The 23296-nt window shown below is 51.2% G+C and overlaps 1 protein-coding gene across 11 annotated transcripts; it reads right to left on the reverse strand.

Annotated features, from left to right (window-relative positions):
* Nucleotides 1-1965: 1965 nt before the first annotated feature.
* Nucleotides 1966-22771, reverse strand: KCNIP2 (potassium voltage-gated channel interacting protein 2). 11 transcript variants are annotated; one of them, XM_059398401.1, is made up of 10 exons: nucleotides 22446-22771; nucleotides 9168-9263; nucleotides 8219-8272; nucleotides 7437-7561; nucleotides 6995-7064; nucleotides 6754-6824; nucleotides 6520-6627; nucleotides 6230-6334; nucleotides 6034-6096; nucleotides 1966-2423 (listed from the first exon to the last, which is right to left on the reverse strand). In XM_059398401.1, the coding sequence occupies exons 1-10, from the start codon at nucleotides 22516-22518 to the stop codon at nucleotides 2301-2303; spliced, it is 888 nt and encodes a 295-aa protein (XP_059254384.1). In that variant the 5' UTR covers nucleotides 22519-22771; the 3' UTR covers nucleotides 1966-2300. The 11 variants fall into 11 exon arrangements, with proteins under 11 accessions (XP_059254384.1, XP_059254383.1, XP_059254385.1 ...); XM_059398400.1 differs by lacking the exon at nucleotides 1966-2423 and adding an exon at nucleotides 4381-4807; XM_059398403.1 differs by lacking the exon at nucleotides 1966-2423 and adding an exon at nucleotides 4714-5729.
* Between the last annotated feature and the right edge of the window lie 525 nt (nucleotides 22772-23296).

Genomic DNA, 23296 nt, shown 5'->3' on the forward strand with positions numbered 1-23296 from the left:
TCCTCCTTTTGGGCTAGCCTATTGAGCTTCACTTGGTAGGGGGAAATAGAACAGAGGAGACGAGAAAAGCGGAAGGTAATGAAGGTAATGGAGCGTACCATTTATGTTTGCCTCCCTCTAAAACAAGCCTGGCGCTCTGGAACGGACCATTACCTCTTCTGAAGAAGGGGAGTATGGGAGGAGGCTGCAGCCAGTTGGGGCAATAGGGTTGGGATAGGAGGGTGAAAAAGAGGCGTTTACTCTCTCAATGCGCAGGCGCGGAAATGAAGCCTCTAATTCTTAAAGAGATAGGAAGAAACTGACCTATTTTCTGTTGAGATTCTTCTAATAGGTTGTCTCATTACATCAGCCTGACCCAGGATCGGTTCTCTGAAGACAACATTCGGAGGAGCTCAGCTCACCCCTCTGCCTTGAGTCATTTTCCCCTACCCACAGCTGGGTGCTAACCCCTTAAAAATTGTCCTTAGTTCATCCCTTCGCTCGGCGGAGACTAGTTGAGCTTCCCTCTTCCTGGGCTCTTGGGCCACTGTGAGCTCACAGTATGGTGGTGGTGACAAGCAAGTACATGCACACCCCCCACACGGTGAAACCAGGTGTTGCGGGAGCTCAGAGGAGGAACTGACTTAATCCTCCTTTGGAGAGAGGTGGCAGCCATGGCTTTCCTTTTGAGCTGGAACGTAAAGGATGAGTAGGAGTTAGACTGAGTAGAGAGGAAGCGAAGAGAGCACTCCAGGCTGGTGGGACAGATGGTACAATTGTGGCGAGGGGTGAAAAGACCTGGCATCTTTGGGATTGGGGAGCATGAACTGTGTTTAAGGAAGAAGTGAGATTCTTGGGCCTTAACACAAACATTATTTCCTTAAGGAATCATTTCCTGGGCCCTAGATGGGCTCGGGTCCTCTTTTGGCCGGCCGTTTGTGCTCAGAGCTCCGTGTAGCCCTGTCATAGACCCTTTATTTACATTTATATCGGTTAAGAGATCTGTTTCAGCTTGTGAGGTATACATGTGAAAGGAGCATTAGTCACTTTCGGATCATTAAGATTTAATATTGTCGGTATCATCTTCAGCTCCTCCAGCGGTAACCCAATTTGTAGCTCCAGGGACTCTTATAAGTGTTGAGATGGGGGTTAGAGGCAAGTATTTTCTTAGGGGACCTCTTGTGATGCCAGCTGAAGCCATAAGAAGCTTCATTGGATATTGTGGTCCCTTGGAGGATTTGGGGTTATCATTCCGGCTAATCTCAGCCCTTAGTCTTACCACGCTTTCATCTTTGCTTCACACTTGTCAACTGCTAGCAAATCAGCAGCCACTATTTCATCTGCTGTCCAGACTCTGGAATCCATGGCCCAGGCAAGATCCACTCTCCATATCTACACCTCTCAAACTTAAATTTCTGCCACACACTCTCTCTCCAAACCATACCTCTACCCCTAGTACCTCCAACAGGAACCAGAGGTTAGTAGGCCTTTGATAAATATTTGTGGAATGAATGAGATAGGGCCCTACATTCACAGAGTTTAAATTCTGGTTAGAGAAACATATAATAATTCAGTACATACACAGGGTCTCAGTTTGTAATAGGTTCCATGAAGGGAGGAAATCAAGTGATGTGATAAAGAGTAACCACAGCAAGGAAGGGCTACTTCAGATGGAAAAATAAGAAGCAATCTGCGAGTGAGCCATGATAATGGTATGGCCTAGGAGTGGAGACAGAGAGAGGGACTGTACTTTCGGTGGTGGAATCATCACTGATTAAACGAGTAGAGGGAGGGGGTGCCTACCTGGCACAATTGGTAGAGTCTGGGAATTGTGAGTTCAAGCCCCATGTTAAGCACAGATTACTTTAAAAATAATAATAATAAAATAAAGGAGTAGAGGGAAAGGAAGAAATGAAGACTACTAAATTTTGACCTGAACAACCAGGTAGATGGTATCATTTATTAAGTAGGAAGACTGAAAAAGCATTGAATCAAAGCTACACTTTTTTTTTTTTAAAGATTTTATTTATTTGACAGAGAGGGAACAGAACACAAGCAGGGGGAGTGAGAGAGAGAAGCAGGCTTCCCACAGAGCAGGAAGCCCGATGCGGGGCTGGATCCCAGGACCCTGGAATCATGACCTCAGCCAAAGGCAGACACTTAACGACCAAGCCACGCAGGCACCCCACAAAGCTCCATTTTGGACATGTGAACATGTTAAGTTTCTCTCTCTCTCTCTCTGTCAAATAAATAAATACAAATCTTAAAAAAATTAAAAAGAGTGGGGCTCCTGGGTGGCTCAGTTAGTTAAGCATCTGCCTTCAGTTCAGGTCTGATCCCAGAGTCCTGGGATCAAGCCCTGAGTCCAGCTCCTTGCTCAGTGGGAAGCCTGCTTCTCCCTCTTCCTCCACCTGCTGCTCCTCTTGCTTGGACACACTGTCTTTCTGTCAAATAAATAAAATCTTTTTAAAAAATGAACACGTTAAGTTTGACCATTACAGGTCCACATGAATATGTCAAATAGTCAATTGGATATGCAGGTTTTGAAGCTCAGAGGAGAATTCTGGGGATATAAATTTAGAAATCCTCTGCATATAGATGGTGTTTAAAGCCATGGGACTGGATGTGATTTGGAGAAGAGACCTGAGTCTCTTCTATGGGGCTCAACATTAGAATTCCAGTTGAAAAGGATGAGTATCCAAGCAAGTGCTGAGAAGCAGTGGCCAGAAAGGTAAGAGGAAACCAGGAGAGGATGAAATACCAGAAGGCATGAAAGGAGTGTTTTGAGATGGAACAGCTGAAAACATTCAGAACCCAACCAGAGGCCAGAAAAAAAATATCAGAATGCCCACCTCCTGTTTATTTCTGGATCCCATATGTGTGCCTTAGCTCTGGGTTCTCACCTCACCCAGCCTTAGACTTCAATTTCCCTTAAATTTGAATGAACCCTAAAACATAGAGACTGTCTCCATACCTAAGATTCATACACACACTCACCATGCTCATTCATCCAATCATACAATTATTCACACAATTATTGAATACCCATTATATGATAGGCCTCAAGAATAGGATGGGGGGGCAGGAAACCTAGTCTAGGTACTCAAGCAGCCCTCAGAAACTTATGGTATCAAAGAAGACAATCACTCAAATAAATATACAGTAACAAACAGAGAAGTGCCACAAAGGAAAAGTATAGGGTACCATGAGAACCTGTCACAGTGTCACCTTGTTTAGACTATGTATGTTATGCATGGCATTCATCTTTCACTCACAAATCTCTACTATGTCCCAAGGCAACCCTGGGCAGAGACTTGGGAGACTGGGTCTGGTCTCTTTCCTCCTATAAACTCACTAAGTGACCTTGAGCAGGTCCTCTCCCCTCTTTGGGCCTGTTTCCTTTTCTGTACAATGGAAGGCTGAGAGAAAGACTAGACCACAGGTTCTTAACTTCAGATCCATGACCGGGCTTCAGGGATACAAACACATATGAACAAGTGTGCATTTTTTTTCTTCTGGACATTGGGTCCATAACTTCCATCAGATCCTTCAGAGGGGCTATGACCCAAAGAAATCCAAGGACTTATGGAGCAGATAGTTGCGTGATAATGTGAACAGGAAACACAGATGACAAAATGATGGATTCTGGAAGTAAATTTTTCTTTCTTGGACACCATACTCCTCCGTTGATCTTGTCAATGTTTACAGTGATGGAAGAGAGAGCCTGATCCCCCCACTATGGATAGTGAAGCTTAGCCACCACATAATGGTACCCTAGAGAAGGATGGGAGGAACCTACCACTTGGTGGCCCCTCTCCAGAAACAAAACAAAGAAAGGTAGCCATTCCACATACGAAGTCTCCATTACCCTTTGTGTCACTTGCTCCATGGTGCCTGGGTCCACCCCATCTGATCCTTTGGCCTGGATGCTTTAGGAATGTAGCTGGTGTAGACACACAAACCATGTCCATACTGGACATAAGTTCCCAAAGGAACTTTCTTTAGAAACTAAAGGGAATCCCCTGCAAGGAAAGCACTTTGAGGTTAACTAAGATGTCTGTAAATTACAAATTCTTGATTCAAAAAAAAAAAAATTCTTAACTTGTAAGAATATCTAGCAAAAAGACAGCTGGTTTGGTATAATCTTTGGAATATTAATACCCTGTCTCTCATCTCCTCTGAGGATGTGGAATAGAGATTCACATGGGGACCTCTCTGAGGTCAGGTAGGTTTCCAATCCTTCCGGAACCTGTGTCTCAATCTCCTGCCAGGGGTAGGTTATGCTATGGGAAAGAAAGGCACTTTCTTTGGAATCTAAAAGTTTACAGGTGCAGGAATTAGTGTTGTGAAGTATGTGTGGAGTAGGAGGGACAAAAAGGCAGAGACAGCAGCCTGTGCATAGCCATTGTGTTTTATTGGATTGGTGTATTTTTTTATTTTACAAAATATACAGAGGAGCCAAAAATGCAAAGCAATCAACAGTGTTCTGATGGGAAAGGGGGCTCCCTCAGGGCCCTTCCCCTCAGATCCTGACTGACTGGGAGGGTGAGCTAAATGGAACGAGCAGGTTTATTAAAGGGTGACAGCATGGCAAGGGTGGTCCCTGCCTTCTAGGTGTGTACAGGGGCATCTCTGGGTAGACCGAATAAAGCAAGAGGAGACCCTAAGTAGGAATTCAGGAGGCTATGTGGGGTGTGGGAACAGAGCCTGGGTAGATCAAAGATTCTAGTGAATGCCCCCTCACAGGCAGGCTATGCCTGCCTCCCTCCTTCCCCTTTCTTCTAAGGCATCCACTGGATGGTCCCTGACTCACTCCATGCCTCCAAGTCTAGAAGAAATGGCAAATGAAAACTTAAGTTGTAGCCATCAGGGAGGGAAGGCTAAAACTTTGGCAGATACAGCTGGGACATCTCCCACCCATATTCCCCTGCTGCTGCCTCCACCCCCACAAACAGAAAGTAAGGAGAGGAAGGAATTCCAGGCATGAGCCAAACATCAGGATCCCAGGCTCTCCTGGAATACTGAGGAGAGTATGGAAATTTCTGGGGTATATTTCCAAGGAGACAAGAGTCTTCTGAAGGGCCTGAAATGCATATTCTGATAGCCTGGAATGGCAAACCTGTGGAGCTCAGAGCTATAGTCTGGCATGACTTTAAGGTGTCACTGACAATCTCCAGGCCTTTCTGAACTCTATCCCAGCCATCTATGATCTAACCACTTGGCTCAGGCCTTCCTGTCCCTCTCCTACAAGGCTCTCAAAGGCCCGGGTCTGAAAGGCCAGTCAGTGCATGGACAGAGCAGACTCTCTGAGAAGGAAATCTTAGAGGAAATGCATATGAGGTCAGGGATAGGGAAAGCACCATAGCAGGAGACATTTTGTCTAGTGTTGTAGTTTCTAAAGTGGCAATGGAAGGTAGAGAACCACTTATTTCCTATAGCAGGAGTACCCTCAGCACTGAGTGTCAGGCAGGAAGAGGGTGGGAGCTGTTGGGAGTTGGGAATACCCCACAGATACATTCTAACCATGCCCTGGCCCCTTTAGCTCCAGCAATCTGGACCACTGAATCCCCAGGCTCTTAGATTCCTACAGCCCCCAGGGCTGGGCTAGGATGAGGACAGACCTGGGAAGAGAGGGCTAGTTCCACCTGCACTAGGGCTAGAGTATGGTCTCCCCAGGACAACTGACCCCCTTTCCTAGGGAGCTAGATGACATTGTCAAAGAGCTGCATGGACCTCATGATGTTCTCGTCCTGTAGCCATGGTGGGGGAGGGGCAGAATGGAGAGAGAGAGAGAAATAAAAAAGAGCTTATCAGCGACACAGAGAGGGACATTCACCTGAAATCGGGACATTCAGAGACAGAGGCAGCAAGGAAGGAGACACCCGAGAGATCTGAAGTAGCGAAGGGACAGTCCTCCCCAAGTTGTGAAGGAACTGGACTCAGGTGTGTGGGCAAGTTAGGGAGATGATACTCTCCCCAAAGGAACTTTCTCTTACATCACTGAATTGGACCCTGAGTCCAGATCATGGAAATGTGGCTGGCAGGGGTCCATACCTTTTGGCAAGACTCAATGAATTCCTCAATGGTCACCACGCCATCCTTGTTCCTGTCCATCTTCTGCCAAAAAGTAGTCAGGTAGAACAGGAGGGATGACAGGAGAGAGGAAGGCAGAATTCAGTCAAGTTCCCTGCCAGGACCTTGCCTCCTTCCCTTCACTGCAGGACCCTCCAGCCTACCCAGTCCCAGGCACCTGGAAGAAGCTCTCCACATGCTCCCTTGGGGCCTCCTCTCGGAGTGCAGGATAGGTATACTTGCCCATCATGTCATAGATGGATTTCATGATATCAAGCATTTCCTGTTAAGCCAAGAGAGAAAAGAATCCTTCCTCAGAACCTCCAGGCTCCAAATCAGGAGGCCTAGAGCCTAGGGCAGACCTCACCCTTCGCTGATGAAGCATGCGTGAGTCACATTTTCCTCCTAGGGGCCCTTTGCACCTCCCCCCACACATAAAAGCTCTCCAACTCTTCAGTTGCCCCACACCTCCTTGGTGATGCAGCCATCCTTGTTGAGGTCATATAAGTTAAAGGCCCAGTTTAGTCTGTCGTCTATGGTTCCCCGGAGAATCACCGACAAACCAGCCACAAAGTCCTGGGAAGGAGACAGAGGAGATATTCAGATGCCCTTTACCCAATCTCCAATATGGGCTTGGCCTATGGATCCTGGCCCTGAAGCCCTAAGAAACAGGCCTCCCTGACCCACCCTCCTCCAGCTCACCTCAAAACTGACAGAGCCATCATGGTTGGTGTCAAAGGCATTGAAGAGAAAAGTGGCATATGTGCTGGAGTCTGTAGGATAAGGGTGGATAAGTTTGGCTTTCAGACAGGAGATGACTTCCTCCTTCTGTGGGATTCCCCAAACCCCTCTTATCACTTGGCATTCCCAGCCCCTCCAGAGCCCTCTCCCCAGCTCAGCCTAGAGATGGATAGCTGCTTCATCTCAGGCCTTGCCCCCTCACCTCCTTGAGGAAAGAACTGAGAGTAAATCTGCTTGAAGTTCTCCTCATTGACAATTCCGCTGGGACACTCCTGGGAGGTGGGGGGAGAGTCAGAAACCAGACTGAGGGCAGAACAAAACCCCATTCCACTCACCACCACCTACTCCATGCCAGAGGCTCCCAGAGAAGAAAAACATTCCTGTCACCGGGGGCTCACCATATAGTTCTTTTTAGGAAGAAAAGCGTTCTCAGTGCACAAGTTTGAAAAACACAGAACTAACCAGCAGGCCAGTCTATAGGCTCCACCTTGCCTCAAATTGGCCAGAGCCTCCCGCTGTAAGTCTAGGGAAGAGGGGTCCCTCCCCCTCCCCTTTCCTCTCACATTCCTAAAGCATCCAGACCAATCTTAGAAGTCCTGGATAGGCCTCTCCCCTCACCCAGTTCAGCCCTGCTTTGCACTCACATTCTTGAAGCCTCGGTACAGGACCTGCAATTCCTTGCGCGTGAATTTGGTTTGCTCCTGTAGCTGCTCCAGACCCTCTGGCCGGTGACACACCGTGGACAGTTCAAACTCATCCTCCACGCTGTCTGCAGGGAGGCAGTGTGGGGGGAGAGGGGGACAGCCGCGCCTCAGGCCCGGCCTCCATGAACCCTCTTCAAAATCACCGACCCACCCATCCTCCCCAACTCTAACACCAGAGATCAGCCTGCCAATTCCCTGGACCCCGAATATCAAGGCAAAGAAAAGACGCTGGTTAGCTTCCAGGTCTATCAGTTGGCTGGACCCATAGGCAGGCCTGGCCCCAGAGCCAGGGGTCCGACTCATCGCTGGCCCCTGGGCCCTTGACCTAGTTGAAGGGGAAGGCCTCCAGCCCCATCTTCGTCCCAGAAAGGGAGGGGTAGAGAAACCGGGTTCAAGAGGAAGCGTCTGAGGGTCCAAGCTCGGGGCCTTTCCCCAATGCAGCCCCACACCCCATCACCTCAGCCCCATACTTGCCCCGCCCAGATCCTTCCCTCCAGCCAATCCCCGCCTACCCCAGCCATGCTCGAGCCATGCCCCGCCCAGCTCCAGCCAAGCCCATCCAGACCCCACCCCTACCCTGCTCCGGGTAAACCTTAGCTAAGACTTCGTCCATGGCCCTATTTCAGTCCTGCCCAGCTCCCAACATCAAGACCCCAGGCAAGTGCTCCCACCCCACGTTCCCGAAGGCCCCCGTGCCCGCCCCCACCAGGAAAGTAAGTCACCTGGGTCCAGCGGGCGGGGTCTGTGGGGGCGGAGGGAAGCTGGGACTGCTAATGCTGAAGGGAGCGAACTGTCACCGAGAAAGTGGAAGACCCGGCCAAAGGCAGACACACACCTCACCCCTCACTCAACAGCAAATCTCACAGACCTGCGTGTTACAAATGCACACACCCCACCCCCGCGCGCAGAGGCACACATAATGAACGAGCACAGACACACACGAAACAGACCCCACGCACACATGCATGTCGACCCCCACGTGGGACCCAGTGGAATGAAACACAATGACACTCTCAAATAACTACAAATGGGTCTCCCTGGCTTGCAAAATTCAGTATGATCCTATGGGGTGGGCAAGGCCCAAACGGAGGAAACAGGCCTGGAGACAAAGTGAGGCCACTCAGTTCGGGACCAGCTGGGTCTAGGAAACCCAAGTATCCTGGCATCTGGAGGAAGGTGGGCTCCATCCTAGGCACCTGCATCCAGCCAGGTCAGGGCAGGGGAGACATGCATCTCGAGGCCCAAAACATGCCCGGGGCGGGCAGGGGGCCACAGACGTAGGCACTCTGGCACGCACAGAGCTCACAGCTGTCTGGTCTTGCCCCGCCACATTGGCCATACCCACGCAGTCTCAGGCCTCAGTCCTGCCACTCTGGCCACGCCCAAACACCCGGGGCTCACTCATTTTGCTGATCGGCGACGCCCACGGAACAATCGGGCCCTGCCCCCCCAACTGGCCACGCCCTCACATTCCGCCGGCTCCAGCCAGGTAGCTGGGCCCTCCCCACACTCGGACCTACTAGCGCCCACCCCCACCGGTCGCGCGCGCGCGCACACACGCGCACACACACACACACACACACACACACACACGCAGGCCCGCTTATGTCACACTGGTCACACCCCGACACATACGGGCCCCGCCCCCGGAAGCACAGGAGAGGCACTTGCTTTCACTGACTGAGGGCAGGGCCTGGGGCCCGCAGCAAGGCAGCAGCTTGAGGAACCGCTGCTTCAGCGCTTTTTTAGTGGGCCCCGGAGGGTGGCCTGGGAAGAGAGAAGACCCCAGGAAGGCACATTAACCTCCACTATCCTTCCATCCCCCTCCCCACCATCACAAATCAACCCTGAGGGCTGGGGTATTGGGAGAGGGCTGGAGGAGAATGGTGAGAGTAGCTGGGGCTGGGTTAGGGAAGCCCAGCGGGTTTCACAGGCAAAGAAAGTCCACTCAGGCATCTTGTATAATGGGGCGCGGTTGGGGACAGTGAGGCCACCAAGGGGAGGTGGCATTGGCCTCCGTGGCTGCTGACCCAAGGCCCTTGGCTCCAGTGCTATAGCTGGACCTCTAAGTGTGATGTCCAACCCAAGTTCTGCCTGGGTAGGAACACTTCTATGTCTTTGTCTCTCTCTCTCACACACACACAGTGACAAGCATGTATAGTAACACACAGAATGATAAATCACGGTGACGGATGCCATACAGAGACAGCTTGATACCATGCAACTCACTCAAACCCAATGGCCTAATTAAGGAGGCCCCAACACATGCACACATACACGGGTACACACACATTTTGACACAGTATTCCTTAATATAAACATGTATAGATGTGGTCTAGGAAAAATGACACACTTATATGAGGACCCACACAGGCTTTCTTACATGCTGCATGATCAAACCATACAAAAACACATGGGACATCATGACACCGTGTGTTAAGGGAAGTATAACACACTGTGACCCTGTAACATTATGACACATATCGAGGTTACCACGACACATAGCCATATCATGTTGTGACTTAGGTGCCCATGGCACCCAGATACCCAAGACTGCACATCACCAACAGAACCCATGCTTGTTCTGCCCACCCTTCCTTATATAACTCCTCATCCCAGGGCACCTAGAATCTCCCTGCCAGTGGAACAAAGTTCCTCTTCAGCTAGGTCATCCACCCTAAAAGTGTTTCCCCTCCCATGTCTTTGAAGGTGATGTGATAGCAAACTTTGAAGCAATAACAGACCTTGGAGATGAGTATTTTTTGTAAAGTGAGGCTATCCAGAGCCACTGACCACAGTTCCCCTCACTTCCCCTTATATACACCTGTGTCCTACAGCTCTAAGTGCATCCCAAGGAGGGCTCTGCGTTAGTGTGCCTGTCTCCCAACAGCACCCACCTCCAGACTGTGGGATTAGAGTCAACAGGGCCCTAGTACACTGACTGGCCAACTGAAGTTGGCCTCGGTCCATTCCTGGAGGGGCCCAACTTCCTTGGGTTGTAGGTTACTAGGGCATCCCAGCTCCCATGCAGGCTCCACCCCCCAAAACCAGGCCTCACCCTTCAGGACCCGGCCCTGCTCCCAGGAGGTAACTGCTTAAAATAAATGCCTCACCCTCCAATGCGTCCTCTCTTCCCCTCCCCCTGCAGAGCTACGGAGAAGTAGGAGGGAGACCATGGGCTGAGTGGGGAATCGATGGCGGCCTGGCCCCCAGCCCAAGGCTCCATTAACCCGGGCTTTGGTTTCCCAAAGCCGGATTGCGCCTGGGGCCTCCGGTGGTGCGGTTGCAGCTGGACTGGGAAGGATGGGGGAGGGGGACGGCACCCCCCCCCAACCTCCCCATCTTCACACTTCCGCCCTTCCCCTGGTCCCCTCCCTGCTCCCAGGACTCCATCTCCTCTAGGCTCCCCTGAAATGTGGGAGGGGAAAAGACTACCTTCAGGCTACTGAACACCTGGGTTTCCTGAATGACCCCTCTTCCCACCACAGTCTAAAGGGCATGGCTCGTCAGAGCCAAACTGACTTTATCCTTTCAGGATTGGATGAATCCCAGTTCATCTAGGACCAACCCTTGCTCCCAACCCCACTCTGATAAATGCAGCAGAGGATAGCAGGTGATTTGGGAGTTTCCTGCTCCTACTGAACCCTAGAGCAGGCAATTCATTGACCCTTTCTCTTGTCTCCACTTCCCTTTCACATCTTTCCAGTTCTCCCTGGTGTCTGCCCTAGAGCCCTCCTATCATGGTTCTTGCCTATTTTTCTGTCCCTGGTGGAAATAGAGAATATGGAGCTGCACAGTCTGTGTGAACAGGAGGGAGAGGCCAAATCTCTCAGGGGAGGCAGAGCACATTCCCTTCTCTACTTCCAATATCACTCTCCTCTCTCCTCACTAGACTTTGGGGTGATGTGGAGAATTGATTTCTCATTCCCAGTGTCTAGGCCCCGGAGATCCTGAGACAAACTTGGAAGGCAAGGGGCCCTGGGAAGCAAGGTCCCTGATCTGTTCTACCCCTCACTCTCTTGCCAGAGCTGATCTATAAACGTCTCATTCACAGTGTTCACACTCTTGTCCCTCCTGAGCCCACCCCCATCCCAAGCCTTGAGTATGGAGCTAGTATTTCCTCAGGGAACTCTGAGAGCAGCCACACACACAATCCAATTCCCCAAGGGGCCAAGCCACACAACCTGCCCCCTCAGGCACAGTCATATTCTCCATCTCACAAAGCCACATACCCTGTCCCTCTGACACGTTAAATCACATCCCTGTCACATACAAAGGCTCACACAGTCACACACTTGGTCCTCTTTCACACAGATGAACACATGGCCATACCCCCTGTGTCTCTCACACACAGTCCATGCACACTCTGTAACTTCACCAGCAAGGATGGAGGTGTGGAGAGTCACACACATCTTCAGAGCCACTGTGGGCCCCTGGCCCCAAAGGGACTCCCCCAGAAGTCTGGTGTTATCTCAGGATCCCTGGAACTTCCTTTCTCTACTCCTGATAGCTCTGCCTGTTTCCAGACCTCTCCTCATGTCCGCAGTAGAGTCCCCTCATCTCCATACCCCAGTCCTCCCATGCTGTGCCCCTCATCACCCCCCAAAACACCCTGGCCCTCTCTCTTCACCTCCCTTAGACACCCAGCCCCCAGATTCCCTCCTCACCTCCCCCAGAAGCCCCTCCCCGCCACCCACGCCTTGAATTTCCCTCTTTACCTCTCAGATGTCCTGTTCCCCCAAGCACCCCTCCTCACCTCCCCCAGATGCCATATCCCATCACGAACATGCTTACCCCTGCCACCAGTCATAAAAGCAGAGGACCCCCTCCCCAGTGCTGCGGGGTAGCTGCTCCTCCAGTCAGCAGCCCAGACACAGCCAGACACCTGGGTTACCTTCCAAGGAGACAGGCTCAAAGAGGCCAAACTGCTCCAGGACCTTGACAAACAGAGCGAGGACCACAAGCACAGCAACCATCTCCAGCCCTTCCAGGTTCATGGTGGGCCTGGGGCATGGCCGACCCCCCCTCCAGCTGAGGCCCCGGGCACACTGGCAGCCCTCCTCACACCACCTCCCCCTCAGGCTCCCCAGCAGGAGTAGGACTGCCGGCAGCCTCCCTCCCCCTCTCCCTCCCAGGATCTCCTCCCTCTCCCGCCCCCTCACCCCGCCTCTGCCCCACAAGCCTCCCAGCCACAACCTCTTCCTCTTTCCAGGGCCACTTCAGCCTACGGACTGGCATCTCCTCAGGAACCTTTGGCGAGAAGGATATGGGCCAGAACAGGCCAGGCCAGAGGAGGAAGGTGGTGACCCGCCTCTATCCCTGAGGACAGCTTCCCCCAGACACCTTGTGGCTACTCTGTGCCAGAGGGAGGGGGGCAGAGGGAGGAGCAATGCTCAGGGAGAGGGCAGGGAAGGGCAGTGTCTGTGTGTGCCTGTGTGTGTCTGTGTGTGTGTGTGTATGAGGGAAGCTGTGAGCCACGCATGTATAAGTAACAGATGTATGCGGCAGAATGTAAACGGCTAGGTGTTTTCTTGTGTGGGTTCCTGTGTCTGACCATGGGTATCTCTGTGTGTGGTTTACACAGAATTGTGTATATGTCTGCTAGGTGTAAGTGGGTAAGTGACCTGGGTGTCCCTGGCACGTGTGTGTGAGTGCACTGGAGTGTTTCTGAGTGTGTAGGAGTTATGGGGCATATGTGTTTAGCAGGGCTGTGGGATGTGGGTCTGAGGACTGATAGTAGAGATGTGTCCTATATTAGGAGTATGGGTCTGCAGTGATTGTGTAATTGCATCTGCGTGGAGCTGTATGAGAATATAAGTGGGGAGAAAGCAGTGACCTCTCCAGTCAGGAGGACACTATCAACATTGATCTGTGGTTGCCATGGTGACCATGAGGCAGAAAGCACTCCCTTTCCATAGGCCACAGGCAGGGAAACTGAGGCCCAAGGGAAGGAGGATTAAGTACAATAGCCTAGGCAGGAAAAAGGCTCCTTAGCCTTATCGAGAACCCTCTAGGGAGGGGACGGACTTATTGTAGCTACATTCCCCCTCCCCCTCCCAGATTCAAATTCCTTGGGAGCAGAGAGAGTGAGCTCCTCCCTTCCTCTCACCCAGGATCTGCAAGTCTGGCCTAGTCCTTGAAAATCAGTCGTTACTGAGTTGATGGAGAAGCTGGAGTATGAGGAAAATCTGAACCCTTCAAGGAAACCATCTACTTCTCCCCCTGGAGCATTCCTGGAGCCCCTCCTCCATCCCCCTCCTCCTTCCCAGTAGTGGTAATGGTGGTGGTGGCTGTGTGCATGTGTGGGGGGGGCAGGTATGCATATTTGTAAGGGGGGAGAGGCCTGCAGAGCCTGTGAGCCAGAAGACAGGAGCCTCTGAACTGCTGCCACAGCTGGTGAACACTGACTAAGCACTCACTATGTGCTAGATAACGTGCTATGTGCTTATAGTCATGGTCATACTTTAAAAAATGTTTAACTGAAATTCAGATTAGTTAACATATAGTGTATTATTAGTTTCAGAAGAAGAATTTAGTGATTCATCAGTTGCATGTAACACCCAGTGCTCATTATATCAAGCGCCCTCCTATCACATTTTTTTTTTAAGATTTTATTTTTTAAAAAAGATTTTATTTATTTATTTGACAGAGAAAGACAGCAAGAGAGTGAACACAAGTGGGGGGGTGGGAGAAGGAGAAGCAGACTCCTGGCTGAGCAAGGAGCCTGATGTGGGCCTCGATTCCAAGACCCCGGGATCATGACCTGAGTTGAAGGCAGACACTTAACCGACTGAGCCACCCAGGCACCCCTAAGATTTTACCTTCTAAGTAATCTCTACACCGAACGTGGGGCTAGAACCTACAACCCCAGAATCAAGAGTCACATGTTCTTCCAGCTGAGCCATCCAGGTACCCCCAGACATGATCACATTTAATTTTCATAATTAACCTATGAAGGAAGTACCATTATCTCCATATTACAGGCGGTGAAACTAAGGCAAAAGGAAGTTAAGAAAAATCACCAAGATCAGTAAGAGTCAGAGCCTCAGTTTTAACGCAGTCTGACACACTACACTGGTTCCCTTCTTAGACAGCTTGCCCAATCAGGAGGCCAGGTTAGGGGGGCTGACCCCAGAGAGAGTCCTCCCTCTTGTCCAGCTCTGGGATAAGTGTGTCTCCCGTCCAGCTGTGGGGTGGAAGTCTGGGTGGGGCTGTCCCAACCACTTCAATTTGAAGTTCACTGATCTGCAGTTCTACCCGGCCACCACGGGGGGTCAGGCGTCCGTCTCATACCTTATTTTACCCCTTCCCTAATGCCCCACCCCACAACATCCCTGGAAAGTGTGGAAAGGATGGAAGGGTGTGCCATAGGCTGGCTTGGTCCTCCGCTTCCCCTCTACCCCTCCTCCAGGAAGAAGTCAATGTAGAAACTGCTTTTGGTTTCCCACACCTTAGAGGTTACGGATTTACAGATGAAACCACCAAATATCTCCCTATTACTGCCCAAATTCCACACCTGGCATTTTTTTTTTTTTAAGATTTTATTTTATTTATCAGAGAGAGAGAGGGGGAGAGAGCAAGCACAGGCAGACAGAATGGCAGGCAGAGGGAGAAGCAGTCTCCCTGGCGAGCAAGGAGCCCGATGTGGGACTCGATCCCAGGACGCTGGGATCATGACCTGAGCCCGAAGGCAGCTGCTTAACCAACTGAGCCACCCAGGCGTCCCCACACCTGGCATTTAATTCCCCCTACCATCCTCAGCAGATTCCTTTCTTTCCAGTCACTTTGGCCTCCTCACTGTCCCCCAAACACATCAAACTCAGTGCTATCTCTGTGCCTTTGCTCCTGCTGTGAATGCCCTCCTTTCTGTTCTCCTGTTCTACATTTCTTACCTAACAGCACCTCCAGCCCTCAGCAGGCTCCCAGCTACCTGAATTTCTAGTGAACTCAATTTTGGGCTTTCAAAACTTAGCACCTAATTCTGTAATGTTATTAAGTGGGAATAGTAAAAGGAGAAAGCATAGCATAGTAGGGAACAGAGTGGGCCAGAGTGCCAGGTTCCCTGGGTTCAAATCCTGGTTTTGTCAGTTGCAATTAACTGGGCAAGTTCTTAACCTGTGTGTGTCTCTGTTTCCCACCTCATATGGTTGCTGAGAGGAGTAAATGAATTAATACATGGAAAGCTGTTAGAATGACTCCTGGCACAGAATGACTGTGAAGTGTTTGCTACCATTATTAATAACATAACATCTCCTCCCCTTTACATTTCTATAACGCTTAATTAACAAAGCATTTCCACAAACGTTGTTATCTTGATGGCTTCTTACGACAACCCTATGAAGTCGGTAAAGTCAATAGTATTGTGCCCATTTCACTGATGAGATAAAGGAGGTCCATAGAGATAGAGAGACATGCTTGAGGTCACCTAGCCAAGATGAAAGGATGCGTATTTGATCCCAGATCTTTCTGGATCAGTCCTGTTTCCTCAACTAGATTCACAAGCTCCTAAAGGGCAAAGATGTTTAAAATTAGACTTACATAAATTGAATGCCAGGCTCTGATCTGATCTGATGCTTGTGGAACAAAGGTAACTAAACGGGGTTCTGGCTTCCACTGGGTAAGGAGAGACAACTGAGACAGGGAGAGAGAATTTTAAAACTTCTATTCATTCAAAATGTATTTGTTATGTGCCTACTATGTAGTAGGCATATAACCACTATGTGGTAGGAACTATTCTAGGCAGGCCAAGAAATACGCTGTAAAAGCTCATTTAACTGTAAAAGCTCTCTAACTGGGAGGTCAGGAAAAACTTGGAGGGGGTATTTTTTGAGCTTTTTTTATTTTTTAAGATTTTATTTGTTTGACACAGAGAGCACAAGCAATGGGAGCGGCAGGCAGAGGCAGAGGGAAAATCAGGCTCCCTGCTGACCAGGGGGCCTGAAGATGCAGGGCTCCATCCCAGAACCCCAAGATCTCGACCAGACCTGAAGACAGATGCCTAACCAACTAAGCCACCCAGGTGCCCCTGAGCTGGTTCTTAAAAGATAGCTAAATGTCAACAGTCTATCTTAACAAGGGATCCACGTTTATTGAGCACATTTTGTGTCCTGGACACTTTACATATATTATTTCACTTAGTCCTCATAATACACCTGAGAGATAGGGACATGGTCAGAGTGAGTAGTAGTGTACCCATTTTCAGATGAAAGAATTGAAGCTCAGGGGAAGTGATTTTCCTAAGATAGCACAGATGATGAAGGATGGATCAAGACTTAAACCAGGACCAAAGATCTGCCAGCCTGTCCTTCCAATGTGTGTGGGGGTGTCAAGGAGTCTTGGATGACTGTAGCTTAGTTTGTGTTGGGGGAGCCGTAAGTGATAAGACCAGAATGGCTCAGATTCCATGGAGCCTTGCATGCCAAGCCAGACTATCTGGAATGAAAGAGGCAGCACAGTCACCTCTGGTTCTCTGCTGCTGATTCACAGATGGAGAGATTGACAACCTCGCAGGCTGTTTCCCTGTTCCTGGACCTTCCTCTTCTGTCCCTCACCCTCACCCTCAACCTTCAGAGACCTTGACCCAGCCTCACAGTGACTCAAGGTCCTTAATAAGGCCTCTGGTGGGAAGGTCTGTAAATGAAAGAGTGAGTTGTTTTCCAGACTCTCCTTTCTCCCCACTGAGAGATCTTTCAAGTCCCAGGGCCCAGAGAGAAACTTGCTCAGATCTGTCCTCCCTAAGCATCCCTGTATCACTTAGCTCTTCACCCAAGGGACTGAAATCTTAATGGAAGTACTTCAGGCAGAATGAGGGCTCAAGGGAACACTATCTTGAAGCATTAGGTGGGCCTTCCTTAGGTCCCTCAAACCTCACTGCAGAGATACTCCTAACATTTAATTGTTTGTGTCTCACAGTTCAATTTTAGTATATGTGCTGCCGAAGCGAGCACTTGTGTCTCACATTTCAAACCCAGAATACTGCCTTAAGAGGGAACCCACCCTATGTAGCTGTACCATTTTCATCTGTCCTTGACCCCGCAGTGAAGACCCCAGCCAGTGACAACCCCAGAGCTCTTCTCTCGGTTCCCCAGCCCCACTCCATCCCCAGCCAGGCCAGGAGATACAGCAGCCCCCAGCTGCACTAGGTGATTAATGAACTCCCTAGGCTTTGGGGCTATTTTGGGGCCTGGAAGTCATTCCTGCTATGATTGAGAGCTGGCCCTGCCGGGCTCCAGCCATCTGTCACTGGAGACAGATCCAAGCAGGGGGCTTGAGGGATGCATGTTCCCCAAGAGACTGCCAAGCATAGCTCTGGCTCAGCCCTATCTCCCTTCCTTTTGGGGAACACATGGCAAGGAGAGGCCTCCAGGGATTCAAGAGGAAGAGAACTACAGATCCCAGACTGCCATGGGGCTATGTTGTTTTGGTCTCTCCAGGCCAGGTGGGGAGGTGATGCTAGGTTCTGTGGGCCTTGCCCAGGCAGCCCTAAGGAAACCCAAGGGGAGGTGTGTGTAAATCTCAGCAGTACCGTGATATGAGATTCACAATCCACATATCATAAATTCCACACATCCCAGACCAAGGTACAATCTTGGGAAGACTACAGAATTAACTTAGTGTGACTCAGGAACCCTCAACCCAACCCTAAAACATTGAATCTCAGGTACACGCAGTTTCAATGTCACAGAATCCCAAAGGTATACAACCCCAAGGATGCACAGACCTAGTGATCACAAGCTGAGTGATGCATAGCCTTGTTCATCCAAACTCCCGGAGATGGATAAAGTAGTGATATACAATCCTTATGCCACACTAGTCTATTCATCCCATCATTCATGAACTCTCTAGCAGAGTTCATGTTGGTCCTGTCCCACCTCAGGGTTTTTTCCTTCTGGACACTGACCCCCATCATCTTAAGATCCCACTAAACTAAGCAATTTAGGAAAGGGTTGTGCCTCTTCCCTGTTCTCCTGCAACTTCTTCCTTTTATCCCTGCGAGGAGCATTGCCCCTCACACCCACCTGCTTAAGGCCTCCTCTTCTATCCTCAGTGAAAAGCCCTACCTCATCCTCCACCACTTGAGGGACCATAATGCCCCCATCCTTTCCTCTTTGAAGACCTCTATCCTCCACCTTCTCTGTAAGAAACCCTATTTCTAGCTCCACTCTGTCAGGGAGCTTGCCCTTTAAACCCCTTCCTTTGAGGGATCCCGCTCTCTCCATCTCTGAGGGGCCCTTCCCCTCCCCACCCCGGAAGGTTCTTTTCCCACTTCACTCACTTTTTGAAGGGTCCAGCCCCTTCCTCCCTTCCTCATACCTGGCGACAGCGAACCAGTCACCAGCTGGTAGAGGGATCTCGCCGCCTGCCCCAACGGGCTCCGGCACCTGCGGGGGCACCGGTTCATGGTCCTGCTGAGAGCGCACTGGCCAAGCTCCGCCCCCAAGGCCCGGGGCGGTCGGGTTTCCGCCCCCACTCGCGTGGGCCCTGCGTGGGCGGCGCGGGAGGGCCGGACCTGCAGAACCAGAATCTCGCACAGCAGAGTTTTCTTCCGCTCGCTGTCTCCTCCGGGTTGCAAGGGGGAAAACGCACCCTGGCCCCGTCATCTGAAGCACCCATCCTTAGAGTTCCTGGACTGGGCGGGGCAGGGGTGGGGGAGGGGGGACCGACTCTCTCACAGCCTTCTTTGGGAATGTTTTCTGGATTTCTGGTGGGGAGGGGAGGTACCCACGGGTTGTGAAAAAGGAGCTGGACGAGGGGATAAGAAACCTTATTCTTTATTGCCCCTCTTCAGCCCTTCCTTCTCTGCCTGTCGCACACCTCCTCCTCCCAATTTGGCACGGGGTAAAAGGACACAGTTGTCATGGCAACTTCCTACACTTCCATACTTCCTAAACCAATGGGAGAGAGAGCAAGAGGAAGGAGGAGGAGCTGGACTTCGTAGTGGGGTGGTAAAAAAGAGGTGGCTCCCAATCCCTTTCCCTCATAACTTTGTGTTTTGTGTCCCTCTGTCTTGCTCCAGTGGCTTCACATTCTCCCATCGTATGCCGCCAGCCAAATGCATGAAGAACAAGCTCTCCTCCCCTCATTCCCAGCCCCGACCCTTTCCAGGATTCCTCTCTATTGGGCTGTACCCAAAGTAAACCCTTTCAGGACCCACTGACGGCTTCAAACTGCCAGGACAGCCTACAGGAGAGACATAGTTCCACTCCTCCGACTGGGATCCTGCAATTTTGGCTAAAAATCCTACATTTAGGATTTAGGCGAGTCACCTCTAAACTCCAAGCAAATTTTGCACTCGATTTGGAGGCGACCTTCCCATTTGGAATCAGCTCCGTAAGCATGGCAGCTCTATGACCACACGGGGGCGCCCCAGACTGGGGAAACGATATTTAGGAACAGGGACCCGAGTTCAGGCCTTGGCCAGCCAGATCCCAAATCTCTCCTCATCGTACCCAGTCCTTTTTTTGCTTCTGGGTTGAACAGGACTGCCACTGATTGCTACTTTTGCCCACCACGCCGCACTTCCACGCCGCCCCTTCTACACCAGGCTTGCAAGACCAGGCGGGGTAGATCTGGGGCGGAGTGGGGCTCAGATTCTCCGCACCGCCCCCCGCCCCCCACCGAATCTCTTCCAGTTTTGTGTATGGAGAAGTGGAGGAGTAAAGTGATCAGGGGTATACCCAGGATGCCTTGATGACTTAAGAATTCCCTCTCTGTCGACCTAATAGACCAGACGAAGCCAAAGACCACTCCCATACCTATCACAGGAATCCCGCCTGCCCAGGGAAGGAACTTTGGGAACTAGGAAGGCAAGGCAGTACATCCATCCAGAGTGCTCTTCAGCACCTCGGACAATGATTCCCCTTCAGGCTTCCGCTCAGGCATCTCAGGGCACCCAGCACTTTATATCACCTTATCAGGGGGAGTCCCAATCTCAATTGTCTGCTGCTGTAAGATAAGCCTTTCTTCGAAAGGAGAGCTCCTGGTAGTGCTGTTTCTACTTTCCAAGTCATGTGTGGAGCTATGTACGGTGAGGATGCTGATGATGAACACCCATTCTTGACACTAGCCAACATTTAACATATTTCCCTTGGGAGGCAGACAAGCAAGATGTGTGTAGTATTCTCTATTACAGAGATGAGAAAAGTGAGACCCAGAGAGCAAAAGTAATAGAAGCCTCATTCCTGCACCTTCCAATACAAGTGCTTCTCACTTCAGTCCAGTCTCTATTTCAAATAGGCAAGTGAGGAGGGAATGATTCCACTAAAGGGGAGAATCAATTAAAACAGGAAGCAAACAATGACTAATGTGGTGCTAATGAGCACCCTGGGGCCTTAAACTCTCAAGGATCCTGAGTTGGTGAGAACAGAGGTCAAAGCAGAACTGGACCTTTGGATTCCATCCCAGTCTGAACCACATCTGGGGTGCATATCTGGGGCCTGCTTGGGCCAAAGGGCTCTCCCTTCTGGGAGTCTCAGCATAGGAACTAGGACTTCCCCAGGGTCAATGAGAAGGTGAGACATTTTCCCAAGGTATTAGATCCTAGTCCTGTTTCCCATCCTGGAGACTTAACCTCACTCCCCTAAGGACAGACAAGGATCATGGGCTCCCCCCACCTCCCCAACTTGTTTCAGATACAGGAGACAGTCTCCCTCCTCCCATTCATTGTTGGAGTTCCTGGGCAGGTTGCACAATGAGACAGAAAACACACACACATGGAAATGTATACAAGGTGACACAGTCACCCACACAAACACGTGGGTCTGTCTACCAAACCCAGGAATATGTGAGGGCCCATGCGTACTCCATACAGCGGGAGAGAGAGCATGCCTGGGCAGCAAAGTAGTCTGGGGAGGTCACACGAAACTTCCAGGCCAAGAGCTTCTACCTCTGGGTCTGGAGGGGAAGCTAGATGGGATGTTTTCCTTCAGGATTGGATGAAGTTCTTAGAGGGTGGTTGAAGGTGGTTAAAGGAGCTTCAGTTGAAAGAATGATCTCTGAGTACTTTCCTGGGTGGGGGGCAGCGGAATCGATGACCTAACATTAAACAAAGCCTCCCCAGAAGGGCCAGGTGCTGTTCTTGGGAGCCAGGCTGGGCAGACTCTAGAGTCCCTCCTTGGGTCCACCTGGGCTGTTTGTGGAAAATGCAAGGAAGCTGTGGTATGCAGTAAAGGCCCCCTTCTACGCCAGGAAACCAGAGAGGCAGCAAGGGTAAGACACGTCATAAACACTCAGAGAACCCCACTGCAGACATTGCCACACGAAAGTACACAATCAGCACAAAATGCCAATATAATCTGCGTAGTCTCACCATTACAAACACAATACAACCTACTTTAACAAATGCTTGCCCCAGGAGAGTCACAGTCAATGAAGTCTTACAAAGAGATATACACCCCATAAAGTGAAGCCCTGACACAGTCTGATAGTCACATATCACTTCATACAGAGTCACACACTCAAAGCATAAAGCTGCACATAGAACAGAGACACATGGTCAAAACAACTTCATTAATACAAGAGTCCTACACAACCTCACTCGAACATCCGACAAGATCATACAATTGCACAGCCAACAAAAACACTCACCCTATCACCAAGCCTAGGGCACATGGCGACCAGCTGAGGGAGGCGCACACACATATACACACACAGACACACACAGAGAATGACAGGCGCTCACGCACGTAACACCTCCCACTCCAGACACTCTCCTAGCTTTGTGTCACACACGCCCACACCTGCTGCCTCTTCCCACCTGCCCGCCTGTCTCCCCCACCCCCCACGGGACCCAAGGCTTTAAAGCCCACTGTTCTGCTGCCCCTCACAGCCTGGAGGGTGCCTGGGAATGGGGCAGAGTGTGAGTAAGGGCCTGGTCAGGGTCAGATAGGCTTAAGGGTCTGGGGGATGGAATCTACGCACCCTCCCGCGACCCCTGAGCCCCTGACTCACCTGTAAGCTGGTCATAGGATCCGTCCAGATCTCGGGAATCGGACAAACTCTCCTTGCGGCCCTGGCCCCGCATGGCCCCCGGCGCCCCCGTCCCGTCCCGCCTGGGCCGTGGGAGGGGGCGCCGGGTGGCCAAGATAGGGCGCTCACACGGCGCCCCCTGGCGGCGTTGCACGCTGTCTGGGTTGGGGCTGTCTGGGATGTACTGGGGTCCCGCTGCGGGTCCTGGGGCAGGAGCAGGAGCCTTGGGCAGTAGGTGAGCGCAGAGCCGGAGGCAGAGCGGAGCTAAGCACCAAGCTAGAGCCAAGCCGCCTCTCTTCTCCCGCCCCCTCCCCGCGGCTGTCACCGCCGCCTCCCCCCTTTGGCGCTGCCGGGATTGGCTCCCCCTACCCCCGCCCCCTCCTCTTTGCCGCTCGGGGGAGGAACCCGGTGAAAGGGTGAGCTGGGAAGTGCGGGGAGAGAGACTGGTTCTCCAGCAACACTACCCCCTAAACCTGAAGCTATGGGTCCTGGCGGTGGAGGAGGGAGCAGGGCCAGAAAGGACACTAAGGAAACCGTGACACCCTCCCCGCCCCCACCCCGCCCCAACTCTTAGGCACTCCTCCCACCATCAGCACCGACCAGGGTAAGTCTGTTAAGAGTCCTGTCCAGGTCATTCTCTATGTCAGCCCCATCTTCTCTATTGTTCTCCTTCCTCGTCTGGGTCTCCGCCAGTGCCCACCCTGCTAGGAGGGGGTCAGGGATGCAGTGCAAAGATGAGCCCAGCCTCCAACAGGTTCATCTCAGGCGAGTGGACTACAGTTTTCTCTTCTCTCAGAAAGACCCCCAACCTTCAGCCACTGCAAGACCCCCGT

The sequence above is a fragment of the Mustela nigripes genome, chromosome 4 (assembly GCF_022355385.1).
Source record: "Mustela nigripes isolate SB6536 chromosome 4, MUSNIG.SB6536, whole genome shotgun sequence".
Classification (NCBI taxonomy): domain Eukaryota; kingdom Metazoa; phylum Chordata; class Mammalia; order Carnivora; family Mustelidae; genus Mustela; species Mustela nigripes.